General features: G+C 26.3%; 1 protein-coding gene across 1 annotated transcript in view; it reads left to right on the top strand.

Moving 5' to 3' along the window:
• The window catches only part of LOC100208734 (WD repeat-containing protein 35), a 65,649-nt gene extending 59,298 nt beyond the window's left edge, over nucleotides 1–6,351 (top strand). The window contains exons 26-34 of the mRNA XM_065795577.1: nucleotides 509–705; nucleotides 1,047–1,322; nucleotides 3,152–3,226; nucleotides 3,297–3,449; nucleotides 5,387–5,455; nucleotides 5,619–5,723; nucleotides 5,844–5,929; nucleotides 6,021–6,089; nucleotides 6,174–6,351. Coding sequence (XP_065651649.1) covers nucleotides 509–705; nucleotides 1,047–1,322; nucleotides 3,152–3,226; nucleotides 3,297–3,449; nucleotides 5,387–5,455; nucleotides 5,619–5,723; nucleotides 5,844–5,929; nucleotides 6,021–6,089; nucleotides 6,174–6,339 — 1,196 coding nt within the window. The 3' untranslated portion in view covers nucleotides 6,340–6,351. The remainder of the gene's footprint in view (nucleotides 1–508; nucleotides 706–1,046; nucleotides 1,323–3,151; nucleotides 3,227–3,296; nucleotides 3,450–5,386; nucleotides 5,456–5,618; nucleotides 5,724–5,843; nucleotides 5,930–6,020; nucleotides 6,090–6,173) is intronic.
• The last annotated feature ends 7,522 nt before the right edge of the window (nucleotides 6,352–13,873 follow it).

Genomic DNA, 13,873 nt, shown 5'->3' with positions numbered 1-13,873 from the left:
ATAATATTTATTCACATATAATACCTAATCAAAATATGATTTAAAAAATATATTAATATTTTAATATAAAATTAGAAAATCTGCATTTTTCAACCATCAAAAGAAAGCTTAGTTTTTGAATACAAAATTGATAGTATGTTCATATTTATTGCTTTTTGGTTAGAATAATATGCATTAAAATTATGTTTCTGAAGATATTATGTTTCAGGTTAGAATAATATATATCAAAATTATTTAAAAAGTTATCTACTTGAAATAAAAGCATTTTTATGATAAACATTAAAAAAAAAAGTGGACAACTTAAAATTTTAGCAGGCAACCAATATTAGCTAAATCATTATTTTCAGTCTCCCTTTTTAGGGACTAATTAAAAATAGGTCTATTCATCACTGCATGTGTGTGTGTGTATATTTATATATATATATATTATTTTTATATATATATATTATTTATATATATATATATTATTTATATATATATATATATATTATTTTTTATATAAATAAAGATGATACTTTGCTGGAGAAAGCTTGGAATGCCATTGGAGACTACTATTGTGATAGACAAAAATGGGCAAATGCCATCCAGTATTATACAGAAGGAAGAAATGAAGACAGGATTATTGAATGTTATTATATGCTAGAAGATTATAACGGCATGTCTAATTTTGCAAAGCAGCTGCCAGATAATCATAAACTACTAAAGGTATAAATAAGTTTTTTTTATTTTTTTCTAAGATATAATTTACAATAAAATAATGGTCTTTTAAAATTATTTAATGAATGCTATTTTTAAAAATAAAAAATTACAATTAAAATCAGATATTTTGAATTTTTTAATGATACTTAACAAACAAGTCTGTAGTACAAAGAAAAAATATCCCTGATTGAACTTGCTTCTATTAGGGATGTGTTAGGGTTAGAACTCATACTACTTATGAAGCAAGTGTTTTTTACTACTGCACCATTAATTCATCAATTACCTATTACTCGAGTGTTTAAAATCTCATTTTAAAAAACTTAGGTAATTGATTATAACTTTTTCAGCCGATTGGGGATAAGCTTGGTGCTGTTGGCTTATGTGAAGATGCTGTGATGGCATATATGAAATGCAACCAAATTAATCTGGCAATAGAGACATGTGTCATTCTAAATCAATGGGATCTTGCAGTAAAACTAGCCAAAGAACACAAACACAATGAAATTAGTGGTCTTCTTTCAAAGTATGCTACTCACTTATTAGAAAAAAACAGAATATTAGATGCAATCGAACTATACAGAAAAGCAAATCATTTTGTGGATGCTGCCAAGCTTCTTTTTCAGGTTTTTTTATTTTATTATCTTTTGTTTTGTTTTTCACATTCTTCATATCAGATTGTTCCACTATAACAGTATTCAACTGTAAACTGTAAAATTGTAGAAATACTGGCATTTAATTTCTTTGTCATGACAATGAACAAAGAAATTAAATTAATTCTATATAATAAAAAAATTCTACAATTTTACATAATTTTTTAATTAATTTCACTAATTTATTTGTCACAGCACAATGGATTTAATGTGGAAGTTTTCATTTCTTCCTAACCAGTGTTGATTTTAATGCTAGAGTTAGCATGAAATCTTAGTCCTCTTGATTGCAATGCCACTACTCTAACAATAGCTGCTGAGGTAGGCAAATTGGAACTGAACAATTCTATAAAATTATTTATCAAGTGAAGTATTATTTTATTAAAAGTAATCAATATGAGTATTTAGAAAAATAAATAATACTCTGTACAGATTTTCTAATTACTGGTATTTTTGTATTAATTTTGTTTTATTTTTTGAAATCAAGTTTAGAGTAAACACCAACAACAATAATACTAAAATGACACTATTATTTAATAAAGTGATAATAATTTTATTTATTATCAAAATTTATTTATAGTAACAAGTTTCTATAAAAAAGTAATGTCTAAACATTTAAAAAATTTTCAAAAGTCAATCAATAGTTTATGTATACTATGTAACATTTCAGAGCATGTATTATAAATGGCAATGGATAGGTAAAAAAATAATTTATGTTTTAGAAACTAGACTCCAAACATTACAAGTGTAAAGTAGATATCGTGGAGAGAGCTTCTCTTCTTGAGTTCAACACTTTTCTTGATTGTTTAAAACCAACCAATTGATTGATTGTGGCTCAAGCTTTTATTAATTTTTCTGCTTACTCGTCGTCATTAATGATCTACTGAAACAGAAAAAAAGCCGAAACTGAAATAAACCGAAATTTTGGGTACTTGAATTTGGTGCCAAAAACAAAATTTCGGCAAATATTTTACCGAAACCGATACCAAAATTTCGGCTATTCAAAATTTATTTTATTAAAAAAATTTATTTAAAAATGCAATTTTACATTTGTTGTTTTTTTATACTTATATTATGTTAAAATTAATTACGCATGTATCCCAAATTAAGATTTAATACATAAGTCGGCAATATAAGTTAATAGCAAAATTTAACAATGGGCAGATTTTCTCTGCAAAACAAGATTTTTTTGAGGTATTTTGTGAAAGTTCTCAAAATATTTTGTGAAAATTCTTAAAAATAACTGTTTTTCTAAATAAGATAAATATTGGTTTTCAGTATGTTTTTCAACCAAAATTTCGGTTTTTACCAAATTTATAAAAAGTACCGTAACTGAAATTTTGGTATTGGTTTAAATTGGAATTTTGACCAAAACCGAAACAGAATTTCGGTTGATCACTCATTGTCATGATTATCAATAAAACCAATACATCATTGTCAATAAGTTTATAACACTAACATCAATATTGTATATATTTAATAATCAAATTATAATTTACTTGCAATATATTTGTATATTGTAATGGATATATTATATAATATATTGATTATAAGTTTGGTAAAATGGTCAAAAATAAATAAGAGTAAGGTTTTGACCATTAAATAAAAGACCAAAAATTAGACCATTTTAATTAAATTACTGACCATTTAATTAAGATACTGACCATTTAAATACAAGCCTAACTTTTATCAAAACAATTAATTTAACAATTCCCATAAAGTTTGTTTTTGAATTACAGTGCTTTAATAAGAATAATAGAGAAATTTTTATTTAAAATAATACAGAGATTGTTTTTTATATATAGCTAGCTGATGGTGTGGCAAAATCACGCACTCATCCTATGAGAGCAAAAAAGCTGTATGTACTGGGAGGATTACTTGTGAGTATTTTACACTAATTTTTTTTTATGATTTTTAGTTTTTTGTTAAAATATTTTGGCATATATTTAGGTAGAGTCTTACCATAATCTAATGAAGGAAAATGCGTCCAAAGATGCATTGGAAAAAGGGAAATCATATTCAGCTCTAGCTGGTCTCTTAGAAGAAGATTTTATGTCAAAAGGAGATTCTTTATTAGTTGATAATGCTTGGAGAGGAGCTGAGGTTTGTGATTATTTTTTTAAATAAAACTAGCTTTTTCAACAAAAAAAATCTTTTTAGTTTTTTAATATCTAAATAAATTTGGTATCAAGTTCAAGAAGTATTTGTATGCTAAATTTGATTTCAATAAACAGATAAATTGCTCTACAAGGAGTTATCAAAAATTCAAAAGTATAAAATTATTGTGTTGAAGCACCTGAAATTGACTTTTGCTTTGCAGCAAAAAATTTCAATATTAGTATGCTATGAGTTTTATACTCCAAAACTTATAAACTTATAAACTAAAACTTCAAAATAGTAGTTTAATATTTTTACTATCAGTGATATTAATATTTCAAATATTTTAAATTCATTTAAAAAAATTTGAAATACCACACTGACACTTCTTTTTTTTACTTATTTTTACTTATTTTTTATCTTTTGATTTTACCTCTAAATAATGAAAATCACCTGTTTCTTATTACCACAATCTTTTTTTTAACCTCATTTCATTCATTTTACATTTGCTGCCTTATTTTTCATGTTAATACAATTTTTTGCTCTGAAATGCAGGAAATAAAGTATGTTATTGATGAATAAATTACTTATTATTTTATTGAAAATAAAATAAGAAATAATTTATTTATTAACCCTTTTTAAAATCTTTCTTCACAATTAAGTATTATATTCTCTGATATAATAGATATGATTACAACGGGTGCATTCCATAATATGATTTACGTTGTTGTTCTGTGGTTATGCATTATGCATTTTTCTCATAGGATGAGTGAGTGATCTCGCCACACCATCAGCTAGCTGTATTTAAAAAACAATTTCTGTATTATTCTTATTCTGTCTGAAAATAATAGTTCTTTTTGTGACGGATCAAGTTAAGTTGTGAGGAATAGTTCAGCAGTAAGTTATTCAAAAGATTTTGTAACAAATCACTTTTTAAAATGTTTTGTTGCAAAAAATTGATTATGTAATAACCAATTTTTTACATATTAGGTTATGTATTAACCTAATATGTAAAAACAAGTTTTTACATATTAGAAATCCAGACAGATAAAGAATCAGCTGAAATCTACTAGCAAACATTTTTTTATAACAAAAGCTAGAAATACGCAGCGCAGTAGATCATGAAATAAATCTCACTGGTTCAGTGAGAACATTGTAATATTGCATACCATGCTATACCATACTGTGCAATTCCACCTGATCTCAATCCCATCAAAACTATTTGATTCTGGATGGGAGAAAAACTACAGCTACAGTTTTAGTTTTTAGCATATAACATAAATTAATGGCCTTGGTTATGTAATTAACTTGTTGGATATACACATATACATGATTTAAAAGCATATACGCATGTATATGCTTTTAACTCATGTATGTGTACACAGTGAGTAAATGTAAAAAAGTTGGTTATCAAATGCAAGTTGTGCATGAAATTGGTTGAGGTTAAATGCTTTGGCTAAACACACCCAAAAATGTTGTACAGCTAACAGAAACCATTTTAAATATTATACAGCTAACAGATACCACTTTAAATATTGATATTTGTACACGTGTTTTTAAATCTACTTCTGAACAATCTGTAATTAACTTTTTAATTTTTGGTCGATTAAATTAATATCTATTAGTATTTCATTTGCAAATATTTATATAATCTAAAAAATATATAATAAATTAAAATAAGAATTAATTTGATAACCATTTAAATTCTTGTCAATAAAAACTGAAAAAAGTTTTATAAAATTATGTGTACTTCTAAATATAATGGGGTAACTGTCGAGTGTTTTAAAAACATGAAAAAACTTTGAAGTTTTTTCATGTTTTTAAAACTTAGCAGTGCGTTGTTTTTTAAATACATTACCACAATTTCCCCCCGCTGTTGTCTCTACCTGTAGGTGTATCTCCCCATTATTTTTCTAGAAAAAGTATTTTTTAACTATTTTCAGGCTTTCCATTTTTACTTACTTGCACAACGACAACTTTATGAAGGTTATCCATCAAGTGCACTTAAAACGGTATATTATACTTTTTAAAAAGGGATCGTAAATGTATACGATTTATTTACGATTTCTTCTTTTTTATTTGATATATCTAAGAAACAATGTATTTATGATTGTAGTTTCGTTCGGGTAGGTTTTCAACGAATTTAGTTACGTCTAAAAATGTTTAAAATTCTAGGTGATGCATTTGCGTGATTATGACGACATTATTGACCCGGTGGATGCTCATTCATTAATAGCGTTAATCGCTTGTGCCAATGAAGCTTTTGATGTATGCTCCAAGGTAATTTTATAAATAAGCTTTTTGACCGTATAGGTGAATTTATACACTTTGTAAATTTTGTATAGGTGAATTTTATTACTAGGTCTGTAAATTTAGAATTATTTTTTATTTAATTTTTAGTCATTTATCAAGCTAGAATTGCTAGAAAGCCTCACTGAAGAACAAAGGAATCAATATGAAGAGCTTGCTTTAAAGATTTTTACGAGGCACTTTTTACTAAAAATAGTTTTAAAGAAGCTAAAAAAATAAAGAATTGTTTAAATCTGTATGTAAATGTTTTTTTCAACTTTTTTTTAGGCACAATCCCAAAGACGGACGATCAAATCAAATGGAGTGCACAAGTTGCAGTACTCGAATACCTGATTGGTCAGAAAGTTTTTTAATTTACTTATGTTAAGTAGAGCACTTTACACTTTTTAATTTTGTAATTTCTTTTTTTCTATACTAAAGGTGTTCTACATGTCCCGCTTGCGATGTGAAATTTAGTGTATGTATAGCTAGTGGTCGTCCGTTATTAGAGTATCAGTTCTGGATGTGTAGAGTATGCAAGCACAGAGCTTTTGAGGGAGAGATAATCAACCTAGTCGCGTGCCCTCTATGTCACACGGTTTTATAATTTTTATTTAGACACTTTATTTTTTTCTGGCTAGCTTGCTAAAATACTAGAAGAAATTTTGATTTTAATACCTTTTTTAAAAATCGCTGTTTAAAAAATTTTCAGAAATCGTTGTCATGATATTTTCAGAAATTTTGTAGAAATTTAAATTTCGTGACGTTTCCAAGAATTGATCTTTCAAATTTTTTTTTTTTCTGAATTTTTTTATAACTCTACAAAGGAAAAGCGAACTTTTATTTATTGAGAAAAAAATATTAAAGAATTTGATGTTATGTGGTTAAAATATTCTTGCAATAATATTGTATGTAAATAGTATTGATTTACTAAAATGATAGTAAAAAGCGAAATTTGCAAATCATTGAGCTAAAATTTTCAGAATAATTTTGTATCTATGACCAGGTATTGAAAAATTTAGAAAAATTATATATATATATATTATATATATATATATATTATATATATATATATATTATATATATATATATATATATATATATATATATATATATATATATATATATATATATATATATATATATATATATTTAATATTAACTATAAGTTTAACAAACTATAACATCTGTGGGTGCACGCAGGTTAGAAATAACACATAATCTATATCAACTGATTATCATATTTGAGTCCAGTTTAAAATAAAATAAAAAGTTTTTTTTTTTTACAAACAAAAAAAGAAAAAGATAAAAATCTTTAAAAAATTCCTCAGAGTTTATGAGAGTCAGTATAAACAATTGTTTTCATGCTCAAAACCTGATAAAATCTATTGGCATAACATGGAGTCAAGATATTAAGAAAAAAAGCAGCGAGTTAATAATTAATTTTATTTTCAATTATTTATGAGATTCTGATCACGATAAGATAATCACAATAAAAATTAAAAGTGATCTGCTCTGAGAAATCTTACAAATTTCGTTGATTATGTAACAAATAAATGTAAAATTCAAAAAGTAGCACGTAAAATTTACACAATCTTTGAAATAAATTTTGGCACAAATTATTGTGTAAATTTTAACAAACTCCAGATTACATTGATCATAATCTCTAGTATATTAAATTAGATAATTGATGATCATACTAATACTTGATAACGACTTGTTAAAAATAAAATTGTTACCAAAATGATTACATACAACAGTACGTTTTGCCGTTATAAGTATTCACTATCCGCGAAAGGAGTAGCCAGCACAACTCTTGCTATAGGGCTTGTGATTAGTGCGGTGATTGGATTTTTTTTTAATTTCATACTTGTAATAGGCCTATATAGAGCTAGGTCTATAAAGAAGTACACAACGTACGAAAAATTGGTAATATCTTTATCTCTTGTTGATTTATTAGTAGCTTTTGTACAATTTCTTACTCCTGTATTGATAATAAACATTTTCGAGCAAGTAGTTTGCTTCCATTTGTCTATAATTTGGTTTTGGAACATATTTCTAAATGGTATTTCAAGTTCTTTTATCTTACTGATATCAATCAACCGTTTTATTATTGTGTTTAACAAAAAAATATCGTGGCATGGTCGTCGTGGTTACTTATTACCTTGCTTAGTTGGTTGTGCTTTTACAAGCCTTGCATTTGGTTTGTGGTATAGTTTTATAGAAACTTCAATAGACACGTTTCAACAATCTGTTCTCTTCTTTACTATAGGAGGCCATAGAACTCTAGTTTTATCAATCGTCACTGGAATCAATATTTCACTATTATACAGATCCAAAAAGTTACTGAAAAGCAACAACGTTCAAATTCAGAGAAACGTTTTACTAGAAAAAGAGGTTTCTAGAACTATTTTACTGATTTCTATGTCGTTAGTAATTCTTCATCTTCCATTAGTTATAACCGAGTATGCTTTTGGAATAGTTATGAAAGAAAAAAAATATTTCATGACTAATACAATGTTATTGTTGCTAAACTGGGCGATGGCGTTGTGCCATCTTAATTCAACAATATTTGCATTAGTTTTTATTTGTAAAAACAGAAAAGTCTACAACTTTTACCTTATATGTTTCAGATTTTTCATCGAGCAATGCAGAAATAAGTAATTATTTAATGTAATACATATAAATTTTGTTCAAAATTTAAAAATTGTAGTGCTTTATAACGAATTTGTTCAAGGAGTTCTGATAAACTTTTATCAAGTGGGTTAAATTGCTAAACTATATTTGAATAATTAAAAACAATGTAATGTAAATAAAATTTATTAGACATAAATAGTTGCATTTTTTTCCCCCAATGCTTTTTCTTTTCACATCATCACTAATTTCTTCTCAACAACTATGATACAATATGTATAAATTTCATATACAGCGTTTTATATATATATATATATATATATATATATATATATATATATATATATATATATATATATATATATATATATATATATATATATATATATATATATATATATATATATGAGCAACGAAGACCATGAAGAACATGAATTTCACTTCACACAAAACAAAGTTATTAAAGCCAATATACCAAATTGCCAGTAATTATGCATTTCTTATCGTTAAACACATCTCTAGAGACTAAAGATGTGTTTTAGTATAGAAAAAAATTTTCTGTTTTGAGTTCTTTGTTTTCTTTTGAATATTAGCACAATAGATAGAAAAAAGTCGTGTAGCCCCGAACGCTTTAATAAAAAATAAATTGTACACATGTACTAACAGAAAACAAAGTGTCAAAAGACTTTTTTTAAAGTATAAACATTTATCAATTGAATTAGAAACAAAAAAATAATTATTGTGTACCTTAATAATATACAAACATAATAGACAAAATTTTGGAAAAAAAGGCATGTTTCAAAATTGGAGGGGAGCCCTGACACATAGTTTAACCTCTTTTTTATTTTACCTCTTTTTTGACCAGTGTGACACAAATATCAAGGGTTTACTGCCAGAATGCACTAAGTCATTTTTTAATTTTACCTCTTTTTTGACCAGTGTGACACTAATTTTACCTCTTTTTTGACCAGTGTGACACAAATATCGAGGGTTTACTGCCAGAATGCACAAAGTCATTTTTTGTTGGTTTTGAGTTAAGTCAACAATATTGTTATATGCTTTGTCAACATCATTATTATATGCATTATAATATGTTAACACTCATTATTATATGCTTTGTCACATCCAAAACGCACCAAACCTTATATTCTATATCATACCAAGTTATTGATCATCCTCAAATATACAATGGGAAATATACACCATTGCATGAAAAAATATTTTTTCATTAAATTGCCATTATCTCAAAACAATGAAAAACGACTTAGTCCGTTCTGGCAGTATACCCTCGATTTAATGTATAACTATTTAGCAATGGAATGTCTCAACACATTTAAAAAAAAACATTGTAAATAAAAATGTCTCTTTAATCAATAAAAAGTTACTAGTTTACATTAAAATCTTTCTTCTGGTATCGGGACACAATACCTTGCACTCCCAGACAACCGCTACGACATATAATGATAGATATTTTGCATATGCCATATTTTCACTCAAATAATGTTTTTATAGTACTTAAAGCCATATAGCTTCTTAAGTTTTAACTGTACAACAAGTGTCCGGAGTTACCCACCGTTCGGGGCTACCCGACTTTCCCTATTTAAATTTAATCTAACTCTACTGGATGAAACAACTGAGGAGAAAATTAATAATTTATGTACATTCATATGAAAAATCAACATTTCATAAAGTGAATTATGTTGCATGTAAATTTAAAAATAAGGCGAAACTTCAGTAGGTAACACACGTATAGCTAAACTCAAGATCGAAACTAAATACTGAAAAAAAACTTCTTAAGCTCATTCTTTTTTTCTAATATATTTATTTTTGTTTTACATTTGTTAGTCGTTCAACAGCTTTATATAACCAATAATAAAGATAATAATATAAACTTATAATGATAGAAAATAAAACAAATATAAACAAGGTATCTGAAAGAAGATTGCAAGGATTTTGTCGTCAGAACCTTAAATAAGTATTTAACAAATATAAAGCTAAAAAAAAGAAAAAAAGTATTAAACTTTTACAAAATTGCAAGATAAATAATCTGTCTGAAGAAAGCTCAAGAGAATCTTCTCATCAGAGTTTTATACAAGAGTAAACCAACATAAATTAAAATGTAAAAAGTATGAGACAATAAATAAAATAAGTAGGAACAAGCTTCTATAAACGTAAACATGTATATAAAAAATAACAAAAAATAAAAAATATAATTTTAACTTTTACTACTCGTAATAACTCAATATAGTATCTAATGAAAGAATGAGGTTTTTCAATTTTTTTTTTTAAAAAGGCAAAAAGTAATAGATACTTCAAAATTAAAATTCGGCAAAACAATTTTATTCCAAAGGTGTGGCGCTCGATAGGTAATACATAATTGATTAATGTAGCTGGAGTAAATATAGAAAGAGCCCATCGGACAGGTAAACCTGATTTAAATAAGCCAAGAACAATTGTGATAAAATTACTTGACTATAAAGATAAGATAAAAATACTAAAAAATGCGAACAAACTTAAAGGCTCCGGAATATTTATTAACGAAGATTATTCAATTAAAACAGCGTTGATACGGAAAAAGCTTTTTGAAGAGAGAAAGTTGCACAGGACAAACGATAAATGTTGTATTGTTGTATATGATAAATTAATTATAAAGGAATTTAGGAAAACGAGTGCCATCAATTAAATTCTTTAAATTTTTATATTTTTTGTTCTTAAAATTACTCTTATTTAAAATGGCTGAGGAAAGTGATTCGTCAAACTTTGAATTTAAAACATTTAAAATTAAAAATTCAATCCTTTTAAATCGCAATTCTGATCCTGATATTAATTTTTATAATGATGATGAACTAATTAAAAATATTAGCCCATTATATTATAACCCATACTCAAAAGACATTACCAAAGGAATGGATGATAACTCATTTTCAATTCTTCATATTAATATTAGGAAATTAAAAAAAAATTTTGAATCATTAAAACAGTTTCTATATAAAATTAAAATTAATTTTCAAATTATTTGTCTTAGTGAAACATGATGTCAAGACAAAAATGTTGAGAACGATTCATATTTCCAAATACCCAATTACAATATAGTCCACCAAATTAGAGACCTGGGCAAGGAAGGCGGGGGTTTATGTATGTTTATTAAGAATTCATTATTATTAAAATTTAATTCAAATTTAAGTTCAATCACAAATGATTATGAGTCATTATGTGTGGAAATCATTAATAAAGCCTCTCGTGCATGCGTTTTACAGACCACCATCAGGAAATATTAATGCGTTTAAAGATCACATTAAAAATTTAATTGAAAATAAATTGAACTTGAATAAAAGTGTTTATTTCGTGGGTGACATTAACCTTAATATTTTGGATTATGACGTAAATAAACAAACGAATAAATTCTTTAATGTCAGTTTTCAAAGTGGATACATTCCAATAATAAATAAACCTACGCGTGTGACTAGCGGTAGTGCAACGTCAATAGACCAAATTATAACTAATGAATTTATCAATACAAAAATTAAAACTGGAATATTTAAAACGGACATTTCGGATCACTTTCCGATTTTTATAATATCAAATAAATGCATTCAGCTTGATGCTTATAAAAAAAAAGTTACAACACGAATTATAAATGATACATCCATAAAATATTTTCATTATCTTATATCGTGTGTAAATTGGAACGAGACGCTAAAAAATCAAAATGCCAATGAAGCCTACGATATCTTCTTAACTGAATTTCTTACTCATTATAATGAAGCATTCCCTAAAATTACTAAATTAGTCAAATCGAAAACGCTTTTAAACCCATGGATAACGAAGGGAATCCTTAAATCTTCCAAAATTAAACAACAATTATATTGTAAGTTTCTTAAAAAAAGAACTTTGGTAAATGAAACTACTTATAAAATTTATAAACGTTTATTTGAATTTGTTCTAAAACGCTCAAAAAAAAACTATTATTCTGAAAAATTAAAGAAAAACAACAGTACACAAAAAACATGGAACATTATTAAAGAGATAATTGGCAAGAAAAATCTGGACCGAAATGCACTTCCAACTAATCTTAAAATTAATAATAACTTAATTGTAAATAAATCATTAGTTGCAGAAACACTTAATAACTTTTTTGTCAATGTAGGTTCGAATTTAGCCTCTAAAATAGGACCACCTCAGACAAACTTTCGTTCATACCTAACACCAAATAAATCTGTCATGTCTAATCATGAACTTACAGAAGATGAATTATTAAACTCAGTTTCTTTACTAAAACCTAATAAAAGTTCGGGTGCTGATGATGTCAGAAGTATTGTCATTATTAAATCAATAAGTTTTATAAAAATACCACTTTTACATATTTTTAATTCATCTTTAAAACACGGAGTTTTTCCTGAAAACTTAAAATGTGCAAAGGTTACACCAATCTATAAAACAGGTGATCCTTCTGATGTCTCAAACTACAGACCAATCTCAATTCTTACCTGCTTTTCCAAGATTTTAGAACGTGTTATGTACAACAGACTGTTTTCTTTTTTAACTAATAATAAAATTTTTTACGATAAACAATTTGAGTTTAAATCTGGCCATTCAACCGATCATGCAATCATTCATCTAGTTCACGAAATATTTAAAGCTTTTGATGAAAACAAATTTACTTTAGGCGTCTTTATTGATCTAAGTAAGGCTTTTGATACGGTGGATCATAATATTCTCGTGCACAAACTTAAAAATTATGGTATCATAAGTTATAACTTAGCATGGTTTAAAAGTTATCTAGCAAACAGGAAACAGTACATCTCGTTTAATGATAGTAAAACGGATTTAGCGACAATTTCCTGCGGCGTCCCACAAGGATCAATTTTAGGGCCCCTTTTATTCCTCATTTATAAAAATGACTTAAATAAATTTTCAAGTATCTTAAATTCAATCCTATTTGCAGACGACACCAACTTATTTTATTCTGATAAGGATATTAATTCTTTATTTGAAACAGTAAACAAAGAGCTTGCAAAACTAAGTGAATGGTTTATAGCAAATAAATTATCCATAAACATAAAAAAAACAAAATATACTTTCTTCCATCGTCTTCATGAAAAGAGACTCATCCCATTAAATCTTCCAATTTTAGTTGTAAATAACTCTTGTATAATAAGAGAGCGTTCATTGTTATTTCTTGGTGTTGTTATTGATGAAAATGTGAGTTGGAAGGAGCACATAAATATAATTCAAAATAAAATTTCGAAAAATATTGGTCTACTTTACAAAGCTAAGCAGTTATTAAATCAAACCTGTTTAAAATACATTTATTTTTCATATATTCATAGCTACCTAAGTTATGCAAACGTTGCCTGGTGTAGCACTAACGTAACTAAAATAAATAAACTATTAATTAAACAAAAGCATGCTTTAAGAATTATTGGAAATGTAGATCGTTTCTCACACACTAAACCTCTATTCATTAAATTTAATATTCTCAACGTATTTCAACTAAATCTTTATCA

The sequence above is a fragment of the Hydra vulgaris genome, chromosome 04 (genome assembly GCF_038396675.1).
Source record: "Hydra vulgaris chromosome 04, alternate assembly HydraT2T_AEP".
In the NCBI taxonomy this organism is placed as follows: Eukaryota; Metazoa; Cnidaria; class Hydrozoa; order Anthoathecata; family Hydridae; genus Hydra; species Hydra vulgaris.
This window is presented reverse-complemented; position numbering and strand designations above follow the sequence as displayed.